At 40.1% G+C, this 26,235-nt stretch overlaps 1 protein-coding gene and 1 pseudogene across 1 annotated transcript; one reads left to right on the top strand and one right to left on the bottom strand.

Moving 5' to 3' along the window:
- Window positions 1–1,384: 1,384 nt before the first annotated feature.
- Window positions 1,385–17,015, top strand: LOC140926294 (beta-1,4-N-acetylgalactosaminyltransferase 3-like; annotated as a pseudogene).
- Window positions 17,016–21,736: 4,721 nt separating this feature from the next.
- On the bottom strand, window positions 21,737–25,874 carry LOC140927078 (inactive phospholipase C-like protein 1). The gene is made up of 7 exons (XM_073376742.1): window positions 25,765–25,874; window positions 25,089–25,157; window positions 24,237–24,290; window positions 23,818–23,853; window positions 23,156–23,212; window positions 22,899–22,994; window positions 21,737–22,166 (listed from the first exon to the last, which is right to left on the bottom strand). Exons 1-7 carry the CDS (start codon window positions 25,792–25,794, stop codon window positions 22,110–22,112), a joined length of 399 nt encoding a protein of 132 aa, XP_073232843.1. The 5' UTR covers window positions 25,795–25,874; the 3' UTR covers window positions 21,737–22,109.
- Between the last annotated feature and the right edge of the window lie 361 nt (window positions 25,875–26,235).

Below are 26,235 nucleotides of genomic sequence, written 5' to 3'. Positions count from 1 at the left end.
CGGAGGAATCGAAATGAGTTTTGGTTGATTGGTTGTGTCCATCGCGGTTCACCCCTATTTGTTTGTTTTTTTTTTTAATAAAATACGACTGCGCAAACGGTCTCTATTATTTTTCACGAGCAGAGAGCTTTGATATAATTCACCGAAAACAAATTCATGAACATGGTTCAGGGTATTCTGTACGTGCTTTTATGTTGGGTGTGTCGCCTGATTAAAAGCGAGCGATCGGGTGAGTCGCCTTCGCTTAGTGCAAGAATACTTTGTAAAACGTGTATATTAAATGAATCTTTCTGTAAAAAAACGAGGCCTTAGGAAAGTTTATAAGGTAAAATAGTCTTGGAAAACGGTTTGCCACATATATTTTTCTTTTGTTTGGGACTTGCTAAGATTGTATTGAGTCAACTAAACGCTTAGAATTCGTAATTGAACTTATTCTTTGAGTGATTCAAAATAAAGCTAAACAACGACCAAAGTTCCGTCTGCACGTGCTCTTCTGGGTGAGTCGCCTGAAAAAGCAAGCGATCGGGTGTGTCGCCTTCGCTTAGTGCAAGGGAACTTGGTTGGTTATGGCTCGTGAAAAATAATAGAGACCGTTTGTGCAATGGTATTTTGTTAAAAACAAATAGGGGGAACCGCGATGGACGCAACCAATCAACCAAAATTCATTTCGATTCCCCCGTAAAATTTTTTAAAAAGGAAAAGAAAGCTACTTAGATTTAGAAATATAAATTTCGGGGGAGCAGAATTAAAAGCGGGACTATTCCCTTTTTTGAGAAAAGGCCGGTGAAGTCTCCTATTTAAATTCTGCTCTCCAGAGAAAGCTACTGTAAAAACTATTTGAATTTATAGTTAATGTAAATTCTATTAAATTTAAATCGCTGCACTTCGTTCATCTTCGGTAACTAAATGCATATTGATTCTGAGGTATCCCCTGTTTGTTGCAAAACTCCTCTACACCGCCACAAGTTTTCCAACTGATGCGCTGTTTTGGAGCGATTTTCATTCTATCAGGTTCTATTTTTTAGTTGTGTTCGTCTCATCAGCTTTTTAGTGTAGTGTGTGGTAAAATGAGCGGTTGACAGATATGTCGGAAAAAGCTTCACAGGAGGCCACGAAAAGAGATTCGCATTTCAGCTCAAGTATGGTTTCAAGCTGTCAACGGTCTATGCTTGGCTGAATTTAAACAATGGCCTTCTGGTCAGATGGGGGACAAATTTTCCCCCATATTTCGGTCGCTAAGGCTTGCGGCTCGCCATGATGCGCTATATAGTGCGTGCTGAATCTAAGTCTTTGTTTAATTATGGAATCAGGACTGAAAAGATATTTCGGCCGACGCAACCATGGACATTTCGAGGGGCCGGAAATCAGAAAAATCCGGACAGCGATGTGGGCGTGGGTTTGGGATAGCAGAAATAAGGGTCCAGTTTCCGGTAGGAATTCAGACATCAGAAATGAAACTCCTGGGCCGCTGGTAGGAAATGAATCCGGAGATCGTAATTTAGATTTCGAACCCGAGATTAAGGTCTATTTTCGGGGACGCAGAAACCCGACACCCGATGGCTAAATCACTTCCGACCCCGTGAATTGAATTTCGATCCCGGTATTAAGTCTGTTTACGGGTCCGTTATTGGTAAGTAAAGAAACCGACCCCGCTTACTCATTTCCGGCCCAGTGAATTGTATTTCCAAGGTCGGAAATACCCCAGAATAATTTTGAACGGTTTTTTAAACCATAGAATAAGACAATATTTTATTACCTACAACCTAAAAACCTGATATTTGACCAGATCGAAACAAAACTGACCTCTGAAATGGAAGAAGAAAAGCCTTTTATTTTTGCCGGCCTCGGCCTGCCGACGCGATCGTGTCTGTTTTGCTTTCATATGATGACATTTTCCTGACAGAAGGGTGTCGGGAGAAACACCTCGCGCTGATCATACGTGACAAAATCCGCCGCGCCTAAGCTAATTAAGAGAAACGGATATAGAAAGCTACTTCGTGCCTTTAAACGCGAGGCTGTACAATTTTTAGTGGCAAAAAACGTTTCTGTAAATCACTAACCGCTGGAAGCTCTTCGTGCCTTTCAAACGTGAACTGCAAACTGAACGCGACCGCGAGGCCGTGGTCACGTGATATTTTGCAGTCTGCGGATTTCCAAGAAAAACCTGATGCTAAAGGTCCCTGTTATGTTTCACATCTTCCAATATGCATATTGGGCGTGATATTAAAGTTGTTTTCCTAAAGAAAAATATCTACACCTAGACGAAAAAGGTAAGTAAGACCAGGGTAAGCCACTAAAAGGAATCTTAACATTCAACTAAATTGGCTTTTTGTTGCTGGTTATAAAGCGGTTTAAGTGAAGGATATTCTGATACAGCCACTATTCTTCTGTGACGTTCTGTGGGATTTGACTGAAAACGGATCAATAGCTGGCGAACAATGAGCAATTCGAACCGGGGATCTCGATTCGTCGTTTAGTTTATTCTTAGAAATATCAACGGAAAAGGTTAAAAAGATTCTTCTTAGTAGGCATTTCCGAAGACACCTATTTGCCGAGGTAAGGATTTCGAGTTGTTTTTCGAGTAAGCATTCGAGTTGGATTCAGTTTTGAGTTTACCTTTGCTCCAGAGGTCTGTTCTAGAAATATCTAGGATGAAATAAGCGTGTGCACGGTTTGATAAAGCTCCCTTTTGTGAGCGTATTCGGGCGACTCACTCGCTACGCGAAAAGGTAACGAGAATCTACTTCTTACATCTGTTTATTCTTCCTAGAGTCTACAGCAACAACAGCTGGCCCAAGCTCGAAATAACATTCAAAATATAAGGATTTTTATGGGGAAAAAAACGTATCGTTTCTGTAACCTACGAAAATGAAAGGATTTCAATAAAAAACAGCTTACCTTACTTAAAATGTGTGTTACGTCTCTCCTGAGTGGTTAACGGGCCGATTTATGGCCGTTTTATGGGTTTTTATGTAAAGGGTTAGAGAACTAAGACGATCCACTACCGAAGAATACTCGCAATCGTATAACTGATACATTTATTCGATCTGAAATTAAAATGTACAATGTATTCTAATTAACTAAATCAATTGGTAATAAACGAAACAATTAAAACGAGCGAAGCGGGAATAACTGATATAAACTTTTAACAATAATTATGCCATGCGGTCACTGGTCGTCAATGTCCAAAAACTCATGAAATCCTTATAAAACTACAAAACCAAAACTCAAATGATTGACAATATTATAACATTGATCATAAACTTACTTCTATGGCGAGTTTTCTTAACTTTGCTTGATCGGGATAACCATGAAACAGTGTAACAGGTAAGCAGTAAATCACATGAAACATGTCCAATTCAGATCTCGGGTAAAACTAAACTGCTTAATTAAAGTTGAGGTTTATCTACTATTTGAGTTTCCTGTTGGGCGTGTACGAGGCTACCGCAAATTCCTTAACTATGAATTCCTTGCATAGTCCAAAAAACTACGTGAACAGGGTTTTCTCTCTATATAAAGGTTTACCTTTCACAGAAACGATGGTTTTTTTTCCCATAAAAATCCTTATGTTTTGAATGTTTCGCAACAATGCCGATTCTCGCCGATACTCATATTTCGAGCTTGGGCTACCTGACGCAGCGACTAGAGTTTTTGAGGTGTTTGTTATCAAAAACTGGAATTTGTTTTCGAAAGTAGGAGTTTGTTTTCAAAACTCGGAGTTTTTTGGCGATGATCAATAACAGTAAAGAGAGTATTTATTTATTGGTTTACAGTGTCATCCCGTGACAGCTGGCTGTCTGACTGAATCACAAGCCGGGGCTCGCAACATTCGATCCAAGTTATGTGGCCTCGACGCCCTCTTACATTCCGAAGATTTCAAAAAACTGTGAGGCGTTTGATTGTCGCACTAGCTGCAGGCTCGATCTCGTTTAAAATTTTCTTTACTTTTTACATTTTGGGGAAGACATAGCGACGATACAGTTGACGAATTCTCTGCGTTTCCAAGGACGATCGGTGGCGTTGGCTCTGAGGACGAGAATACTGTCGCAGCACGTGTACCACACGCTCTCAATGTTCACGTTTGGCGAATGCAATGCGGTTCGAACGTAACATATTTAAAAAAGTCACTGTTCTTTCCAAAATATCCTGATGAGGAGAAGTTCATCAACGACTTTCAGATTGAAGACGATAGCGTGGAGTACGGTCAGAAAATTTTGGATATTTACATCCACAAAGCAATGGTTTGTTTCGTTTCGCGATCGCCTCTGACCACACTTGGGAGTTGTGGATAAGTACAGACGAAAATCCCGATAAGAAACGGCTAGTTGCTCGTGTATTCACTGAAAACGCAATAGCTTGGACGGGCAAGGACGAGTTAGATAAATATCCTGAACAGAGATCCAAAGAGCCACTCCATCTTCAAGCTAATAAGAAATACTACGTCGAGGTTTTACACCAAAATGTGAGTAGCTGCTACATACTTAATCCATGTAATCTATAACACAGACATGTAATTCTAAATTACAATCATACTTGTATAAAACTTGTCCAGGGGCTCTCCTTGAAAAGCCCTGCAGGGTTTGCTGAGAGTTCCTGCCCAAGTATATTTTTAAAATCATAAGACTGTGTAATTATTGTCACAAGGAGCCCGAACGCTGTTTTAGCTGACAGAAAAAATTAGATATATTTACGCTGTGTTAGCTAAAAAAATAATAAGATGTATTTTCCTCTGTTCCTGTGTCTTTTATAAGTATCCTGGGTTCCAGAAGATATTTTTTTCTTATACTGATGGTTCGCGTTCGTCAACGACTTAATACGACTACGACGTGAAAATGCCTAATTTCACGTTGTACAGAGGAAGTAAACAAGCGACGACGAAATTTTCTCCCTCTTTCTGCTCTTGGCTATGGTTCTTAGGAATTCAACTTTAGGATGGTTCGCCTACATTTGAAAAAGTTAGTGACTTGGAGTAATCGCGATGAAGATTGAATAGCCTGCGTGGCAGGCGTTTGGAAGGGAAGGGAAAGGGGCGTTTTGGGCGCGAGGGAAACGCGAGGGGCGCGCGAGGAGGAAGGGAAGGAGGGAACTGCCAGGAAACCATTGTTTTCGCCATTCCGCCTACTAATTATGTATGCAAAATAACGCAATTGTGAATGACTAGCGGTCAAATAAGTCTGGCCGCGATGCACTTATTTTTTAAAGTCGTATTTCACATACTGTTTTCCTTTTGTTTTCCTAAAACGAGAAATCTGAAGTGAAGGTACTATTTAAAAAAGTGTAAATGCGGTCGTCCGTTGAAAGAAGAAAGTCGCAACCATGCGTGGCTTGTTATATAAAATCCAGCATAAACCTTACGTTACTAAAACATGGAACGACCTAAAACCACCTAAAACCATCTAAAACCATCTACAACCACCTAAAGATGACCACCTACAACCACCTCAAAAAATTCAACAACCACCTACAACCATCTACAACCACCTCAAAAACATCTACAACCACTCGCAAACAATCTAAAACCATCTAAAACAGGGTGTAAATGTCTGAAATAGTTTCACACAAATGTATGTAGTTCCGCAGAATCCTTTAGTCTAGTGTGAACGTGTGTCACTTGTAGAGCCTGATTTTATACAGCTATTAACCCGTTTACAGTTGCAAGAATTAGAAAACATATCATGATATTTGATAATTCTTTTCAGCAAAATGAATCAAAACGTTCTTACCAGTAAGGTCCGTTGGCGGGGAGGGAAGACCCGAATATGTGATCCAAATTTTTCGTTCCGTTTTAGCTCGTAAAGTTCCAGCTACTCTAGCCTGTGCCAGGCTCTCAGATAGTATAGTGGGGACGTATTTACAACGAGCAAAGCGAAAATAAGAAGCGCGCATATCCCATCACTCCCAAGAAGAGGGCCGGGGTGAAAGTTGGGTTCCAAAACATAATAAAGGTATATAAAAATCCAGGTAAATTACTTTAAATACAATCATTCACTATTAAAATTTTTCAACCCATTTTTATTAATTTCGGCTCGTCTTAACTTGCTTTCTTCTGAATCCATTGTATTATAGATTTTTTTAAATAACATTTTTAACAATGATTACACCTACTGGTCTCCGTTTCCTGTGTCGTGACGCAAGGAGTTTAGCCTTGCGTGATGACACAGGAAACGGGTGTGAAAGACACTAGGGTTCATCTAAAGGAGTCACCTGGAATGTAGGTGGTTTTAGGTGGTTGTAGATGGTTTTAGGTGGTTTTAGGTCGTTCCATGTTTTAGTAACTACGTTTTTGCTGAAGGTATCGCGTTGGACTTCCCAACTTGCATGCAGTGTTCGTCGGAGAAATTAATTACAAACACTTTGCTGACTCTCGAACTGGATCCAGCGCAGCATACAAAAGAACGCTGGTAGCTGGGAAAGAAGAACGGAACTTCAAGGATCTGCAATAAGGCTAATTCTGCAATCAATATTATCACTGAAGTACGGTAAGTTCCTGGCGGCTTTATAACGTCTATAACCAGCAAAAAGAAGTCCTCAAACCAAAAATCGCCTAGGATTATAGATCGCTTCGTCTTTAACAATCTGGTCGTTGATAAGCGTAGCCTGCGTGGTAGCCGTTTAAGGTCAAACAGCAGATAACAAGCACACAGGCGGCATGATTTTTCCTCTCTCTCTTCTAGTGAGTAAAACAAGCCGTTGGAAGACGAGACTTCTCAAAACCACTCAGCGAAACTCATCTAGCTGACAGGTCTTTTCCTTCATACGAGTCTTTTAACTGCTTTCTTCTATTCTCCTTTCAAGCTGAAATAGATACCTTCAGTTTCTAATCGTTCTAAAACGATGAATGGCATACAGAAATCTCATCACGCCTCACTAACAACATATTTTTAAATGATTAATGAAAGATCGATTAAGTTACTCAGTAGCGTGATGTTGATTTCAGCCAATCGGATTAAGGTATTACGGCTGTGATTGACATGTTTTGAAGACGGACCAATCAGGATTTTAACATTCGCCTGATGGATGTTAAAAACGAGAAAAACAATGGTCTCCTGGCAGGCGTTTCCCTCCCTCCCTCATCGTGCGCCTCTCGCGTTTCTCTCGCACCTAAAACTCCCTTTCCCTTCCCTTTCAAACGCCTGCCACGCAGGCTAAAGATTGAAAGAACACAAATTCACTTTTTCAGCGACGTTTTCTCTGCCGTCGCCGTTCTGGGATCTTAACGGTCCCTAATATAAAGTATCGGCGCGAAGCGCCGATACTTTATATTAAGTCGTTTTGGAAGGGATTTGAATCCGATCAGAGACGGTTAACATTGCTGGTTATCAAATAGCCTGCGTAGTAGGCGCTTGGAAGTAGTGGGTGAAAGAGAGAACGAGTGCGCGCGAGTTACGTGAACTTTTCATTCAAAAACTCAATTCCGTTGCCCATCTCGAAGAACTTTGCTGTTTTGCATGCCGTTTCCTGCTTTACTGCAATTGCTATTTCTCCTAATCGTCCAAGTTTGCTGCGATATATTGTTTGTAACTATGTTAATTAAACTTTTATATTGTGTTAATTTTAATTTCATTCTAAATGTTACATTCAATTAATTATTGTATGTGTGTATTTTTGAAATTTATTTGTATATATTTCTTTCTGTATTACAGAGGGCCATGTGTTAGAAAACTCTTTACTGGGTTAATCATGTATCTACCCTCTCAAAATAATGAACATTGTATTGTATTGTATTGTATTGGAGACACGGGAGGGGTGTCTGGCGCGTCGTAAATAAGACGGTCAAGTTTCGTCTCGCGTTTCTAATATTGTTAACCGTTAACCGTCTCTGATCGGATTCAAATCCCTTCCAGACAGTGACAGGAACAAAGGAAAATGCATCTTATTATTTTATTAGCTAATACAGCGTAAAAACATCTAATTTTTTCTATTAGGTAAAACAGCGTTCGGGCTCCGATCGGCTCCCTGTAATTTAAATATTGTATGTAAAAAAAGGGCAAATAAATTGATTGATTGATTGATTGACAGGGCATTGGCAAAGGGTTCGTGCGTGTATTTTGGACTACATCTGACAAAGTTCAAGATTTTAGGCTCATCACTTCAGAATACCTCTCGTCATTTCTGCAGAACATATCGCATATACAAGAGAAAAAAGTAGCACTGCACAATGTGCTTTCGCGATATAAGCAAGAGTTCCATAAAGCCAATGCAACCGCATCAGCAGCAAATTTGTCAAGTTTTATTCTCTGCCTTTCATTTCGAAAGCCAGTTTTCTTCCTTCCTGCAATTACAAGAGTAGTTTTGTACCAGGTGATAAAGTTGATCGCTTTGAAGGGAAGGCAACGGTGTTTGAATCAAATGTTTACCCACCGGACGATACGCAGATGTCAAGAAACACCGGAATGCTGTGGACTCGTCCAAATCGAGTCGCTGACAGAGAGGTAGTTCGGTCAGTCGTGGATAACATGGTTGCTGCACTTCGTTTGAGTTCCTCAGAGTAAGTTACATAAAAATTTCGTTAAATGTGTAAAGATGATAACTAGCAGTAACCAATGGTTAAGAAGTGTGGGAGACACCAATCAAAACACTCGTAAAAAATGGACAAATCACCGTTACTTCCAGGGTCGTAACATGGTATATGGGCTCAGGGCGCAAAGCCCAAAATATAACTGGGATCAGGGCTCAGAGGAAAGGGCTCAGGGCTCAGAAGAATGGGATCAGGGATCACAAGGCTTTTGCGCCCGAATCAGGGATCAGATTTATTACACGGTCTTAAAATCTCTTATCACAATATTTTTCTGCCTAATAGGGTTTGTGTCCATAGAATTTCCTGGCCGAGGTACATTTAATACCTATTCTTGCTTCCGGCTGGCGGCAGTTCCTGTCATACGACGTCCTGGTTAATTGACGAAAACATGGTATCATATTCTTAGTTTACTGATTGTTGAGGGCACCGTAATATGAATCTCAAGTCACTTTTCTCGTTTTGTAACGCAACTCCTCAACGCGCTGTCAACGCCAGAAGGCAGAGAAAGCGATTTATACATATCTTTTTTTGCGAGAAATGGGGAAGAAGAAAAAGGACAAAAAGAAATCCTGTGACAGAGAAAGGTACGTAAGTACTTGCTTGACTGATTTACTCCTGGCAAGGGTCCAAGCATAGAGGTTTTGGGCCGATCAAAAATAACAATAACGCCAGGACAATGGACAAACCGATTCATTGAAAGCGGAATTTACTGTACAGGTCCCAATTGCCTCACCGCCTCAAGCAAGTCACAAGGCGACTATAAATCGAGGTTCGTATTTTTTGACCAGTAACTTAACTCTTGAAGGTACTTAAATAATTAGAATGGACGTCAAAAGTAGAATACAAAAGTACAATGAATTCGCGCGCTTTGTTGCAAAATAAATGCTTTCTGGCAATTTAATAAATCTTCTCTAATTGCATGGAGTTTTAGGGTTATCTCGAACTCTGATGAGAAACCGAGATCGGTTCACCTACTCGTACTAGTATTGGTCCGAGGAAGTAAAGGACACATTCCATTACTGTATAACCGATAAATGCTTGTATGATAAATAGTCTGAAATTACAGTGTAGAATTAGTGAAAATAAGTGGATCACCAAAGACTTACCTCGGTGAAATAAAAGTAACAAAACCTTTATAGTTTATTTTCTTTAGTTTTTTTTTTTATAATGTAAACGGTTGAATTGGTGAAAGGAATGTTGCATACTAGGTACAAGTAGCAGAGTCTGAGGGAATTTAATATATTATCGCACTCAGCATGAAACGCCACCAGTAAGGGGCCCACTATTTGATTTTTGAGCCGGGGATGGGTTATTTTTTTTCACGCAAGATTTTTTCAGACCTCATTCGTGCAGTGGCTATTTTTTTTTGCACAAAATTTACAGACTTTAGTGACAATATTAATCTACAAGAATTTTTTCAGCCCTTTGGGCTATTCGGCCTCCGCTTATGTAATGGTTGGCCCCGAAAGGTATCACCACCTTAGAATTGGAGCCTGAATTTTTTAGTGGAGTGAGAACACCCGCTCTGAACAACTATGCATCGCGGCGGCCCAGCTGCCTTTTAGAATCAATAGAGTGGCTCCACCAATCCTCGTTTATATTTTATACCGGTCGTCAAAGCCTTTACACACAGAGAAAGCTGGGTCCAAAGGCACCGGAATGGCTTCGAAAGTCGCACGGCAAGAGTAAACCTTCAGGAGGATGTGGACGAGGAAACGAGCGCGGAGGGAAAGGAGCGACAAAGGAAGGCATTGCAGGGCTTTGCGAAAGAATTCGGACGAGGTGTACGACAGCAACGAACGAGAGGGAAGACCAAAGAAAAAGCTGGTACACTTCCACTTGCTCTGAGTATCTTCAGAAGGAATGCGTCGGCACATGGAAAAGTCGATCTGCTGAAAGTAAGGTTCAAGGGAGTGAAGGACAAACTACAGTTCAATACGCAGCCGACGAATATGAGATTACCTATTCAAAAGGCGACGTAGTTGCTCTCAAGCACAATTACAAGAGGTATATCATTCTTTCTTCCTTGCAGTTCTTTTAAAAGATCTCCACCATAACGGTGACGCATTTCTGGAAGATCACTTGGGTTTGAGATGGCTGGAACAGTCAGAAGAAGATCCCCTTGTACACCAGACTGGGCACGGTGACGATAGAAACTCACCTAAGTGTATCATCAGGAAAGTTAAATAATAAAAGATGGAAACAACTTCTGTTTGAGCTGCCTTGAAGAGCAACGCCTAGTTGCATTGCTCCAGGGGTCAATTGAATCAGATGATTCACCTGCGTCAAGTGGTGACGAAGAGGAAGGGGAGCAAGCTCAGGCGGACAACTTTTCAGAGCCAGTTAGATTTGAAGCTGGAAGGAGTAGGTCTGGAAGACCTACAACCAGATATGTCCTCTGACAATCTACAATGGTTATTAAGCCAGGACCGTAGAGCCTGTGGCTTGCATCATTCCATTTTTTTCTACTTCATGTAAAGCAGGTATTTTGCTATTGGTACCCCTGGTTGTAAGAACCCATTGTTGTAAGACACGCAAAAATATCCCGTCTAGTGTAGACAGAGTGAAAGGGAAAATTCACGTAAGACTACAACATCAACAGGGATAGCAGGATAGAAAGCTCTGAAAGAACCTACAACTTGCACTAAAAATTAAAGTTAATGTTTTTCTCATCAGCCCATTTGAGCATGTTCTATATTCTTTATTTGGAGATAAACAAAGTTCCCTAAGTCAAAATGTTGTGTAAAAACATGGATGGGATCAATTCTTTTATCAGGGCTCAGGGATCAAAATTTTGGGGATAATGGGGCTCAGGGATCAAAATAACAGCAAGAACATAGGGATCAATGGGTCCCGGATATACCATGTTACGACCCTGTTACTTCCGCAGTAAACTTAATACAGGTGTATAAGAGCATTGTTTTTATCCTTGCAAGCGAACCGGCTAAGGACGTTAAATAACTTGTTTGACTTTAAATATAATAAAACCAAAACATCTTTAAAAAAATTTAGGTTACCTAACTAATCGTTGACATGCAGACCTGGCGACGTGCCCCTTAAATTAGTTCATTTTTGTCAGGCCGCGTCATTTTTACGTTACTAGGGACCTAAACCAAGGACGACGACGAAGGCAGTGAAAAGACCTGAAAACGTTGGTAAAAAAATGAATTTGCGCTCTTTCAAACTTAATCGCGTCTATTTGGACCCGCTCAATATGTCAAATGCAGGCGACTTATCCTGGATTTGAATTCTTAAGGATTTTATTCAGGTTCAAAAAGAGGAAGGAAAATTCGTCGTCGTATGTTTACGTCCTCCGTAAAACGGCAAATTGTAGAAATGTACTAAAAAGCGTGATGCACGTGCAGAGCTGTTGTTTTGATCATTAAAACTTTTGTTTTTTTGAAGTCGACGTTGTGGTCGTCTTCGTTGTTACTCAAGTTCCCTACTACCCGGCCGAACTCGTATTACCTCAAAAACCAGTCTGGCAGCGCGTATGGGGGAACTCCAGGATGCACGAAAAGAGATTAGAAAAAGCGTTTAGTTTGACATTTCCAACTTGAGGGCGAAGCTAAAAGACACAAATGAAATGAACAAAAGTGTGTTTCTCAGTACCTTGTGAGGTCCTTTGTGTGTCCACAAGGTCTTTCCATGTCTAGACATTGTCACATTATAATAGCCGCAATGACACTGGCGAGCGCAGATTTGAAATCCTTATTAATGTGACGTTATTAGGTCTTTAGGGTGTTCTTCGTTAACTCTCACCAAATGCGCGGCGTTGCGCTGAACAAATAGACGGATAATCTACGAGATAATTCGAATAAATGAAGGACGGAATTGGACTAAAGCTCGGTGCCTCCGCTTCCGATGTTTTTTTTTTTTTTTTTTGATTGACATGAACGCGTGACAATGAAACACGAACATGTGTTTTTTTAAGTCTTTTGCGCTGAGGACAGTGTTCGCGTTTTGTTAGTCGACTTCTGGGCACTTCGCTGGGCTGCGTGGCCAACGTCACAAACAATGCCAGAGATAAAGGGTCGTTAGTAATTTGTGCGTTATACAGGGTTTTCACATGACATCACGGCGGCCATTAGCCTGAGTATCAGGCCTTCCTAAGGGGCTAGGGGAGAGGAAATTTTAGATGGGGGAGACTCTCTCCCTTTTTCGCTTCCATCTTAATTTCCCCTTTTCCCCAGAAACGCCTGATACTCAGGCTACAATGTTCTTATACACCTGTATTAAGTTTACTGTGGAAGTAACGGTGATTTGTCCATTTTTTACGAGCGTTTTGATTTGTGTCTCCCACACTTCTTAACCATTGGTTACTGCTAGTTATCAGCTCTCTCCCTTTTTCGCTTCCATCTTTCCCCTTTTCCCCAGAAACGCCTGATACTCAGGCTAGGCGGCCATTGGTGTCACAAAACAATCCATGTTGGTGTCCCAAACCAATCCTCTGGGAGTTGAACTCTTTTCTTATGCAAACGCTTTCTTTTGTTCCAATAAATTTGCATAGATGCTGGCCACGTGAGTGAAAACACTCAGAGCAAAGCAGAAATCATGCACTTTCACAGAACTGAAACTCTTCAAATATGTTTAATCTTAATCGTAGTTAACTCGTTGACAGCTCACGTAATTCAACATGGCTCCGTGACTTAACGGGAGTCATTACTTAGACTAGAGCGCAAACGAAAAAATTGCAAATTCCCATACTTCTCTTTCTTTCTTACTCATTTGGATTTGAAAAGATTAATACGTTCATACACTCAACCGTCAACCGTAAGAACATCGCGCTAAAAACGCTTTCGGTGAAAAAAGAGACATCATGTGGCTAACAGTGAGTATAACTGAACTGTCGACTTAAGAAAAACTAGATCCTTGTCTTTTTAAACTAGAAAGAACAACTTTGAGGGGCACCTCAGAATAATTAACAAAAAATGGTGGCGACATTAGTTTCTCCTTGCGTGAAAGTTCCATTGACGGATTGTCTACGTTTGCAATTTTTTTAGCTTTTTTTAACCTCATATTTTAATTTCTTTCAGGAATTACTTTTTAAAGAGAATTCACAAAGTTCTACAAAAACCAGATCCGGTTTATGGGGACCGTTATTCAGTTGATCTGGAACTTGGCCTTCCTCACACTGAAAAATCATATCGCTTCTCTGAGCACGTGTATCAAAAAAAGGGAACGAACAGTTTGTGTCTTCCCAAGGGAATTGAGTGGAACAGAAACGCCACGGTTTACATAATACTCCCTGTCAAAGATCAGGGAAGATGGGTCTATCATTTCATCAATGATCTCACGGTTGCCAGCTTATTAACGGGTGATAAGAACTTCCACGTCATTATTGCTGATTTTGAGAGTCAAGATATCGACTTGGCCAAAGCGTTCGACACTGCCCTTCTGAAGAGCAGGCACACTATTATCAACTTGACCGGTAAATTTTACAAGACGCTGGCGTTGAACAAAGCTGTAGAGCAAGTACAAAGTGCGCATGATCTGTTGTTCTTGTTTGATCTTCACATTGATGTGCCCGTTGATATTCTGGACAGCGTGCGAAAGGTGAGTTGATACTGGCCTACGTAGCAGGCGCCGGTAATTACCTTATTACAGGCCTAGATTTCTTCCTTCGCCCTTAAAAAAAAAAACCTGGCGCCTGCTACGCAGTTTAAGTTGATACGTGTTGTTATAAACTGGGCTTTTCGCATGACGACACGTCCACCATGGTGTCGTTAATTAATCCTGTAGAAATTGAACCTTTTTCTGACTTGTAAAAACTTTTCCTCGTTCCAACAAATATGCATAGTTGTTAGCCTCGTGACTGAAAACGTTCTATAGCAAGATACACTTTTTTTGCAATTGCGGATAACTTCCCATTTTTTTTTATATCAACACCGTTTTTGCAGTACGTGTTTTCAAAGATCTAAATGTCAATTGTCTGTTGCATTTTAGAGTAAAATGTTATCGTCAATTTTGTTAGAGAATTTCTTCCAACAACACTGTCAGATTTCTTGTTACGTTTAAGTAACAAGATCGAGTTTGGTTTCCTTATTTTCAACAGAACACCATAGAAGGAAGAATCGCTTTCTTTCCCGCAGTTGGACGTCTAGACTGTCAAAGTACATATATTGATCATCAAGGCTTTTGGGAGATGAACGGTTATGGTCTTCTTGCTGTATATTAATCGGACTGGATGCGTTTTGGCGGTAAGTTCAAAGAAAATCATCATCAACCGTCACAGTTGAGTCACGTGATCTACCTATTAATAGAGACCTGAAGCATCGGCGACGAAAGAGACGACGAAGAAGAAATGCACCGTGAAAGGACTGGATCGAGAACGTCGTTCACGGCGGGAAAATTCGAGAGATAAGTGTTCAAAATGTCTTTTCACGGTCTGTGTTCCTCTCCAGCTGCTCCTTCTCCCTTTTCTTTTTTTTTTTTTAACCTCGGAGCCTTTTTGTCGGCCAACTGCCCCTGTCAATTATCTCTTCGAGAGCCAGGTCTAGTTCGGCATCTTTGCAAGTGATTCCAGTGGCATTTTCCTCCTGGCGTATTTTCGCTTTATGCTTGGTAATCAGCCAGGTCAGTGTGTCTCTCATCGATCTTTTATTGACTTTGAATTTCGGATGATCAAGGTCACTTAGGTTTACAGTTATCTGGTTCCATACATCTCCCCTTTCCTTGCTTGTATGCGGATGTTGGTAGGGTTCCATAACTAACACTTCTCGGCATACAGCACAAAAACATGTTTGTCTGACCACTCCATCTCCTTTAAAAAGAAAAATAGAACCAAAGGTTACTAATGTTTGGAGACAAATCAAAGTCTTAGAGAGTAAAAGGGCGGAACAGATTATGATTTAGCATCTTTTTGACCTGTAAACCTTTTTGCTTCACGAAAAGCTAGAAAACTTATACAAGAAAGCTTCAATGCGACTCGCTGGTGCTTGTTTACGAAGTCCTATATCAATCGATTTTCTGGTGTTTTTAGTACAAAAATACAAAGATCAAATGCGTTGAAAGTCGAATACGCAATTGGGATGAAATTTCTTTCACGAAAGGTTATTTAGGGGGTTAAAATACGAGTAAATTTATTCACGTTCACTGCTGGACGCCAAACAAGCGAGGATGTGCAGTAGCGGTCAACTCGCCCTAGCCACTTCCGGTAGGTCGTCGACGTCCCATTCGTCGTCAATGCTTAAGGTCCCTAACATTTTTTGGGGCTCCTACTTAAAGAATAGGAGAACTACTGAAGAGGGCCGCAACTTGATTTCGAGCTAACAAACGATAGAGCAGGTATTTTATTTCATGGCTTTATGTAGAAAGGTCACGGCTAGGAACAGTTCGCGTTGAAAACTTACAGATTGTAATTTAAACCACGGTTTGTGTAAATAATCAGTAACGAAAAAGCCTGTTCTTAAAATATAAACCAGGGCCGAGTTGTTCAAAGCTGGGTTAAGATAACCCGGGGTTAGTGCAAGGTTTGAATTCAGATATGAAAGCATAAAAATCATTTCAGTTTTAATTCTTTTTGGCTACAGCTTGATTACTGCAAGCTTTAAATATAACAGAGAAAATTATCCGAGAAAATGCTTCTGAACACAAGAAAACGAAACCTGGTTTAAATTTAACCCCGGGTTAAACGCTAATCGGCCTTCGAACAACTGGGCCCAGAGGTCTACGCCGGGAAAGATTAAACTGGTGAACTTCCAATTTTTCGTATAGGAGAGAGATGAAGCTGTTTCTCTTGTCCTTACGTAAAATTGTATGGGACAAATCGTATTTTTTAACTGCTTAATTTTGAAAGGAATGAATACCGAGGAATTCAAGTACAAATGGGGTGGAGAGGACTGGGACCTACTGGACCGCGTCATGAATGCTCAGTTGGAAGTTGAACGGATTAAGTAACCAGGCCTCTATCATCATTATCACACCAAGCAGGAAATGTGGAGTTAATGTACACAGCAACCGGGCCTTGTTTGGTTGGGAAAGTATCGACCATGTCTGTTGTTGGTCGTAGAAGTGTTAGACAGTTATGAGGAAGAGGTTCTCGTGCAAATCAACGGAATTTAATATATAAAGGCCCTGTCCACATGTATCCGGATATTTTTGAAAAGTGAGATTTTTTCCTCCGCCTAAAAAATACGCGTCCACACGTAACGTATTTGAATCATTTTCGCCCGTCCACATGAAACCGCTAAAACGATGAAAATACGATAGCATCCCTTCTAGAGCGTAAGAAATAGTCCATTTCAAAAATACCATACTACTCTTTTTATCGTAGGCTCAGCTTCACCGCAGAGGAATTATTTGACTTTCTTTTTTTTATTTAAAATAAGCAATTATTTAAGCTTAAAGAGGTAGGTTTCTGAACCCAACGAAAAAAGGAGCTTAACTGCAATCAAGCTAACGTCAGCACTTGTGCGCCCGTATGTCAACGCGCTGGAAATGCAAATTTTGAAGAAGCTTCATTGGCACCCAACGGGAAATTTTTGGAAAAAGACCTGAAAACAACAACAAAGCGTGAATAAAGCTTTCTGAAGCCACTTTAAGCATTTTGGGAGATTGCTGGGAAAAACGTATCTATTCCTCACTCTCAGCAAGACTGATGGAAGCGTTCCCAGCCAGCAAGGTGCACATACAACCTACAACCAGACTTACTGGGAAGTTTCCCAGCAGACTTACTTCCAGACATTACTGGCCAGTTTGAACTAGTTTGGGTGTGGTCAAAGGGCAACATTCAGTCCTTCAGTGGAGGAGGGAGGGAGGCACATGAATTTAGATGTGGCCTAAGGGCAAAATTAACCCTTCAGTGGGGGGAGGGGGAAGGGGGAAGAGGTTTCTGAGAACAATCACATAGCAGCTATTCTATACATCAAATCCCCTCAGACACCCTAAATTGTTCATTTCCCAGGAACCCTTTCCTTCCAAAGACAAATAATTTTTCCACAACCTGCCAGCCAGCAAAAATTTTCCTGTGGAGCATATATTTTGAGGAACAGATCCGTTGGGTGCCCCTGAAGCTTACGCATGGTACGGTGCAGTTCTTCGAAAGTAACGAAAATGAGATCTACCTGGAAAACTACCCAAAGAAGCATTTAAGAGAACATTATGGTATTTTTTACAGTGGTTTATGCTAGTAGTTTATGATCTATGACATCATCGAATTCGAAAACCTTCCTTTTCGTCCGCCCACACGCAAACGAAAATCCGGCGTTTAAAAAAAAAACTCCACTCTGGAGTGGAGTTTTTTCTGGAGTGAAAACAGGCTTTTTAGGTGCCCGAAAACTCCGTATATGTTTGGTACGGAGGACAAAGGCTAAAACGGAGGAAAAAAACTCTCCGTTTTCAAAAATATTCGGATACGTGTGGACGTGTCACAAATCTTTATCCGTCATAAGCATTTAACAGTAAAGCATATCTAACTATGAATTTACCTCTAACGAGGAGAGAAATAGTCTTCGATCGTTATCACAATCATGTCACCAAACAACACTTTCTGTAGCCTGAATCCAAACCAAACACAAAAATTGTGTCTTATTACCACTGTTCAAGGTTGGAAAGGTAACATTTCAAAAGCTATTTCTTCGTCGGTAGCGAGTTGGCTTCAAAAAATTTAGTCCTTCGCAACGTAATTTTCTGTATAGCCACACATATTTTTGCCTCACGCTAAGCATTTATGAAGGTTTTTATATTTTATATAATTTGTTTGGCGCATTTGAACATGATGTCATGTGACCTCCAATAGCCAATGAGATCGGCTGCTCCCCGTAAACGCAAAATTGCAGCTTGGACAATGGCAAACAAGAAAAGGATTTTCCTTCTCCGCCCTTGGAAAACCGTCGCAGCAAGTTCGTGTGAGACGAGCTAAAGACGCGGAAAAAAGGTTCCATCAAATGTTTAGGGGCGGTTAATCGCAGATATCTCTTTTCCAAATCCCTTTCAGGCGCCAAGTCTTTTTTAATATTTTTGTAGTTTTTAAGTCTGTGCGTGAGTTGTTTTTGATTTAAAAAATCAGGAAAACCATCTTTGTAATTCGATGTCTTTCAGTCTTTGTTTGATAATGTTCAAGATTCCTATGTCATTTTCATGTGCTTTTGTCCAGAGGTATCCCAGCCCTATTTGGTCTAATACGCGTTTGATTTTTTGGCTCCATAATTCCTTATTCATTCTCGACTTTATATCATTAAAAACCACCTGTGATAATTTGTGTTTTGGGTATTTGGTTACAGTTAGCCAAAACTTAAAATTCCTATATTGTGCTTCGATTTTCACTTGGAAGCTTCCTGTTTCAGCCTACATGCAGTGTTGCTGCAGTATTTATTAACACCTAGCAACCATTTCAAGAATTTAATTTGAACTAGTTCTGCGGGATCTTTTTCTATTTGGTCGTTACAGTCAACACCCCAAATTTCACTTCCGTAGAGAAGTATGGGGGGTATCAGAGCATCGAATAGCTTAATCGTCAGCATAATATTTTCTCTAAAGTTGTCAGCCATCTCTTTTCTTAGTTTATAAAGTGCCTTAAGCCCAACTTTTTTTAACTCTTCTCTAGCTAAACTAGAATTTCCATACGGGTTCAGTGTCATTCCCAGATATTTATAAGATTTAACATTGTTTAGTTTATTTATTCCATACTTAAACGGGTACAAAGACCCTGAGATAAGGGGGGGAGGGCCCGGCCTCAAAAAAATCTTTTTTTCGGTCCTTCGGGCCTCATTTTGGTCCAAAAACAAGGGGGAGGCGGGCCCCCTGCCCTGGATCCCCCACTGTATTTGCATGGAGGTTGGGGACCCAAGGTAAGCCGGCTGTCCATAATATCTCTCATTTTAATTTAATGACGTTTACATGGTTGGTGGGGTGCCGTATGAGAGATTACATGGACAGGCGGGTTACCTCACCTACCTGGGGTCCCCCACCTCCATGTAAACAGGCTATTAATCTTCCGTCTACTTTTAGTATTTGTAACGATAGTTTTCAAATATTTTTGCCGGAAACCATTTGTAAATAAAAACGGCCAATGAGTCATCTTAGTCTCGTCTCATTACCACTCTAACTTAGAACCCAATTTTTTGGGTATCCATCTAGTAGTTCCAACCGTATTGAAATACTGTACTTCACCAGATCATCACTTGTGATTTCTTCTCAACAGAACAGGCTATTTCGAATGATCGCTAGTTTAATTTTCCACTGTAGGGATTTAACATACATATACGTTTATTTATTTATTTGTTTATTTCAGTATTTATTTTTTTCGGGGGGAGGCGGTGGGGGGGTCAATATTACAATATATGAAATTAAATAAATAATCACAAAAAAAATACAAGAAAAGAGAGACAGAAATGTTGCGATTTATGATTAATAATAATCTATCTTGTTGTCAATTAGGTCTCAAATAGACACACTTTTTTTACAGTTTCACCAAATCGTACAGAAAATTAAAAAAATATACACCTTATGACTATCTTAAGTTACGGAGCAACATGACCGAACCATTGTTGTTAGAGTTTCAACTGGAACGAAATATGGTTAACATGCGTGTTTTAAGGCTAAGTTCGCACAGTACTAGATGAATTTGCGACCGGTTGAAAATTCATACGTTTTTTGTGTCGCGTTCACACGTAACTACCTTAACCGTTCTTAACCGTGCGAAGCTGTTCAAAAATTTGAATGCCAAAATCGAGGTCAAATATTTGAGACGCTGGGGGACGCCATTTTGGATTTGCTAAAGCAGCACTCTGCGCATAAGCAGATGGTAAACCACTGACAACAGTTAAAATTCAACCTGGTTTGTCAGTTTCGTGGAAACAACGGAAATATTGAACCGTTCCGTGTGAAGGAAGTCACAGCCGGTCGAAAATTCACCCGATACCGTGTGAACGTAGCCTAAAACTAAGTATTGAACGAAAGATCTAAGTATACAACTCTACTCTTCACGGTTAACTTCATAGTCAACGCAACACAAGAGTCCTCGTTCAAATGGACAGTGTCACGGTAGTCTAATTCATTTTGTTTATTTTTGCGTATTACTCGCTGTAAAACTTGACGTATGGAAGGAAATTCATGAGAAGCAAATATGTCTCTCACAATTGTTCATATTTACAACTATAAACAAGAGAGATAAACTTTGAAAAACGGTTTGTTAAGAACAGTTTTCTGTCAAAAACCCCACCCAAAATCCGTTTTAATCTTCTTCAATTTTGACCCATCCGTGTCTCCTTTTGCATTTGCTGAGTTACTTAAATGTTGTTTAATGGTTTAAGACGTTCTTTATATATTTCGTTCAATTTTGTGAACAGTTACCATATATGGCTGAATGTGGCAAATGCATCCAGTTGTACCACTACCATTTTTTGTTCAGTGCCGTAGCTAGGTAAGATTTATCAGGGGGGCCAATCACGAGCGTCGAACACGCGAGCTGCTAGAGGGTCCGGGGGCATGCTCCCCCGGAAGATTTTGAACTATAGGGTCTCTGAAATAGCATTTTCAGCCTTCGGAGAGCATTAATTTCCGGCAATTTTTATTTGTTGAAGCCATAAATGTATAATTTTGACGCTTTATCAAACCGAAATGAACACATTGAGCCGAAGAGCAGCGTGAAGAGCCTGGCCGCTGACTAAATTAAACGTGCTTGTCAAAATTATTGGGGCGGGGGAGGCCTCCCCGGCCCCTCCCCATGCTACGGCACTGTTGTTGATGAAAACTACTAAAACAAAATGAGTCACAGGGTTCGTACAGATTTTAGGATCCAAAATTGAAGACTTTTTCCAGGTTTTTTTTTGCAAAACAATAATTTCTTTTTTCAGACTCAAGGTTATCTACTAGGTGATCAAAAGTCGGATGGAAAGTCTTTTTCATGAGGCACTGCAAACATACGGGCGAGATTGGATAAGATTTGACCAAAACGACAAAAAATTCACTTATAAAGCACTTGTTGTAGCTTTGAAAAAAACTCAAGACTTTTTACCATTTTTCCAGACTTTATCTCTGTTTTCCAGACTTTTTCCAGGTCGGAAAAATTGCTGGACAAATTTCAAGACTTTTTCAAGAATTCAAGACTCTGCACAAACCCTGGAGACACCATTTTGAAATGAAGAATTTCTATACAGTAAAACCATATTACGTGCCGTTTACCAGCTCGGGTTTGATAAAAGTCAAGATCCTATGGATGTTTGAAAGAACCGTTTTCATCTTTTGACGTAATAATGACTTCGCTTTAAAGGGCTATTTACAATCCTCTTTTATTTGACGATCAATTTCTTATATCTATTATCCCTTTCACTCTTTAAGTACGCTCTGAAATCATTAGAGGCTTCATCAGATTTTTCTTTTTACGCTGGGTAATCTTGTACACAAGCACACCGAAAAACGGTCATTGCCAGTGCGAAAGGCGGATAGAAATTTTACACAAATTTAACGCACACCGGCGCAAGACAAGAGTAAAGATTACACACCTACACTATAAATAGACATATCTAAATTGCTATCGAACCACAATCGACCAAGAACACTGCGGTGGCGTCTTCAGTATGTTCATTAACTGTTATTGAAGTATTTACAGCGTACATGGGTAAATATCTAGACAGTAGGTAAGGGCGAGTCAGAGGTTACACCCAACAGATTTCACGAGACCGGTGGAGATAGTTGCCTCTTGTATCTGACAGTAAAAGAAATCATAAATATGATTCGAGGCTACAAAAGACAATTCTTCAGTTGTGTGCTCAGTGTCCTGGCCTTTGAATAGAAGCGAGGCTGGAGGTGACATGTACACGATACTGTTCGCGGGCTTGTTAGCATGAGAATAACAAGATTTGCACATGAAAAGAAGGAAGAAGGTTACCTTCAGCCGTACTTCTATTCAATGGCCAGGGCACTGAGCACAAAATTGAAAAATGAACAGAGGTAACCTTAAAAGGATAACGTTCCGTTCACGAGTGTCAAATCTTACGAATCAATATCCTATTACATGGCTAACGTGAAACAAGTATATTTCGTCCCTATCAAGGAATGATCACAGGCTTTCATGGCAAAATGGGAAAATGTAAAACTGAGAAAAGTCTGGGAAACGAAAAGTCTTCAATGCCAATAGGTCATTTCCGAGTTCCAAAACTCTCACTTTCAAAATAAGCCAAGGAAAAAACCTTTCTTGTGAAAATGAGTTTCTTTTGCATGACTACCGCACAATCAGACGATGGAAGACTGGATCCTAGCGCGAGACCCAATTTTTGGCGGAAAATTGTCACGGCCACCAACTCCCTTCAATCGCTCAGACAAAGAAAATCATTTTCACATCAAAGGCTTTGTAGTAAACCAGGTTTTAAAATTGAGGCATAAAGCAACTACGAAAAAGGCCGCCTATTTCAAATAGTATTTATATAACTTAAGTCACCTGTCGAAGATATTCCTGGTATTCACTTTTCGCGTTCAAGAGTAATTCCGCCTGGCCTTTTAACACTCGGATGTTCCAAGCAAAGCTTTCCACCGCCTGCGAGAGAAGAAATACAAAGAACGAAAATGAGCAGAGGGAAAATGAAAATCCCGCCCTTGTGGCTTCACGAATATTTCTGAACCGCACAACAAAAATATAGGAAACCGTTTTAAATCCTTTATGGATAAAAACTGAGTACGCTACAACAAAAAGGTTACCTTTGTTAGTCGCTTTCCTTTTATCCCCTCTTTAACACAGGCGTTGTGCAATTCTTCCTGTAAAAGAAGATTTTAACGTTTTTTTTTTCTGACACTCTGCTAACTATAGCATACGGATAATGAACCAATCACATATCAAAGCAGATTGGCCGCGCAGCCAGAGCTAAGCGCGGGAAAAACGCGTCAGCGAAGGTAACTTCTGATTAGTTGCTGACAAAGTAGCATGATTTCTCACAACCAATCAAAAACTATCTTACGAAGTAAAACCTAAACAAACTATACTTGCAATGGGCAATTAAAAAGGCGCTCTATAAATCGGACCGTTTCATCCGAATAACTACGTCACCATGGATTGGTTTGAGTCTAACTATTCTTTTCCCTGAGTCGTATCGCGTTAGATGTTTTATCTAATGAGAACTGGAAAAAATCCATCTGTAAGGCTGCGTTTCTTAGGACAAATAAGGAATAGACCTCTTTACCTAGGCGTATTGTATTCTCAAAGTAGGTTATGTGATAATACTCTTGAGGGGATCTGTTTAGAGTTTGGACTCAAAGGAGTTCCGAATCTTGTTTTGGATTCATGTAAGGAAACTCAGAGTCCGTATTTAGATTGAGTTTTGCTTAAATAAAGATAAAGAAATATAAAAAGCAATTCAACTTACATGCCATTCAAGGCCAGCTCTCTCGCACTGAACAAGCTACGGTAAAGAATAAAGAAAATATTATTGCAAAAAATTCCAAAAGACTTTCCATTCTCTAAATCATGCAGTTACTACCTTTTTTCATCTACTTTCTCTTTTACAAATCTCAACCATTTGTATTTTGCTGTGATTAAAATGTTTAAAATGTTTATGGGGAAATCTGAAGGAAAGCGGTCCCTGCATTAAAAGGACAGTCGCACAGTGCGTTTTACGATGTATTGCAGTAAACCCTTATTATTCTTGCCACATTTTCGGTAAAACGGACCTGTATTAGGCCGACACTCGTGAGGGTTCGCATAATACACGTTTTACGTATTCCAACTCCACTATAGCTTTCAAGGCTGAACCGGTATTCGCGCAAAATACCCAGCATGACTTACCCTTTCGTGTACTGAATCACAATTTTCGATCAATGCTTTGGAATCTTGAACTACCTGAAAAAAGAATAAACGTTTACTTAAGTTTCTTCACTTTGAAATCACAGCTAATTCTTGGTGAAATTCGCGGGTAGTTTAGCTTATTTTGTTGTTTTTACGTCCCTTTTGGCCATTTAGCAGCGAAGACATTCAGTAACGCATGTCCCACTCACCTATACAGGCCAGTTTTTACCGTTTTACAGAAAATAATTAACCGGTTCTTCAATAGTTAGGTAATTATCCACCGGATAATCACCATCCAGTAGACAACTAATGGGCAAGGCAATAGCACCATCCACAGGATATAACCTTTACCAGCATATCGGCCGAACCAATTGAACCACTGGTCTGTTTGGAACTATTCTTTAGGTATTTCAGTGAATTCAGCAATTATCGGTTGTTGAACTTAAGTGCTTTTACTTAATCCATGAAATGGATAGTAGATTACCAAGCAGCATTGCACTTTTTTGTTTACTATCAACTGACGAGATACAACTCACTTTGACTATGAACAGGACTACCGCACATGTCGATTACACTCACGAACGTTCATATCCCACTTCACACTTGAAGCGTAACGGACCTATATTTCGGCGGTACGCGGTACAAAGCACGCGCGTGCAGCTTATCGATTAATGATCAGGTTTTATCCTGGATCCGCGCCTTGAGCTTGTAGCTTGTTGAAACCTTCTCATTGAGATACGAGGGTTCTAAAGTAGCTACCAAGAACATTGATCTAGTTGTGTTGAAACAATATTTGTGAAAAATGAAAAAGAGAGGATTGAAAAAAGTAGAAAGGAAAGTTAATTTTTTCACCTGCTCTATCGCTGTCAGGGCTTTTTTCAACATCTCTGGTAAGCTTCCGTGTGCCTCAAAAAAAGGATACTGTAAAACAAAAGATGAAGTTGGAAAAACAAATAAATAGGGACCTTGGCGCCCAGGTCAAACGCCGTGCTTTAAATGTACCGAACTCAATTTAATTTGTCTTACAAAGGTGCTCAGCAAAAAGACCAGTTCTGTATTTTTAAATGTTCGACCGTTTTACCCAACGGGCGAACTTGATAATTTAGGTCGACCCAAACTGTAATCGAGTAAATTCGGATCATATGAAGCACGGCGTTTCACCCGACCCTTAAAAAACTACGACAGTCAGGGCGGAACGTCAAACAAACAAACAGACAGACAAAAACAAAACCTATAGGTTTAGATGGCAAAACAACAACTCTGCAAGTGCATTACTTTTTTGGTACATTTTGTCTGTCGTCCTCTGTCAATTAACGCGTGAAGTGACCAACTTTTTAGTTTTACAGATAACATAATCGTGGTCTCTCTTCATCTCTTCTCGAGACTGAGGGGAATAACAAAGGACATTGAAGTGAGATTTAGGGATTAAACTGGATTCATTTCTTTTCCATTATTCTCCAAGTATATGAATTTTGATAATTCCAAACTGGCCTATTTATAACAAGAAGTGAAAATGTCTTAACAGTACCTCATCTTTCATAACAAGGCCTAAAGCCATGAATTCTGACGTTAAGTCCAGTCGAGAAGCCAAGAGTCTGATACATTGCTTAAGGTTTGTTCGGGGTGCTACGCCACAGACTCCCTACAAAAAAAAACAGGGTATAAAATGACAAAGGGAACTGGGAAAAACTTTCACTTTGGTTACGTGACGACCCAACTCTGATCTGGTCTAATGCAATCTCCTGAAAATAACGTCAGCTACTACGGGTCTCTGGGGAAACGGCATTCACCCGAATACGCGCCGCACCCCTTGAGAGAGAAGGCAGTGCTGTGTTAGAATGTAAATCCTTAAATTTAAGAGCGAACATTATTCGATTTTAAGCTGCAGGACCTGCAAATTCATTCATAACATAAGAGCTGCAAGACTCCTTTAATGATCTGTTATTTTTACTTACTTACTTTTACGTACTTTTCTTTATTAGAATAATCACTTGACAGC

This window comes from Porites lutea, chromosome 2 (assembly GCF_958299795.1).
Source record: "Porites lutea chromosome 2, jaPorLute2.1, whole genome shotgun sequence".
In the NCBI taxonomy this organism is placed as follows: domain Eukaryota; kingdom Metazoa; phylum Cnidaria; class Anthozoa; order Scleractinia; family Poritidae; genus Porites; species Porites lutea.
The sequence above is the reverse complement of the archived record's forward strand: the minus strand, read 5'-3'. Positions and strand labels throughout refer to the sequence as shown.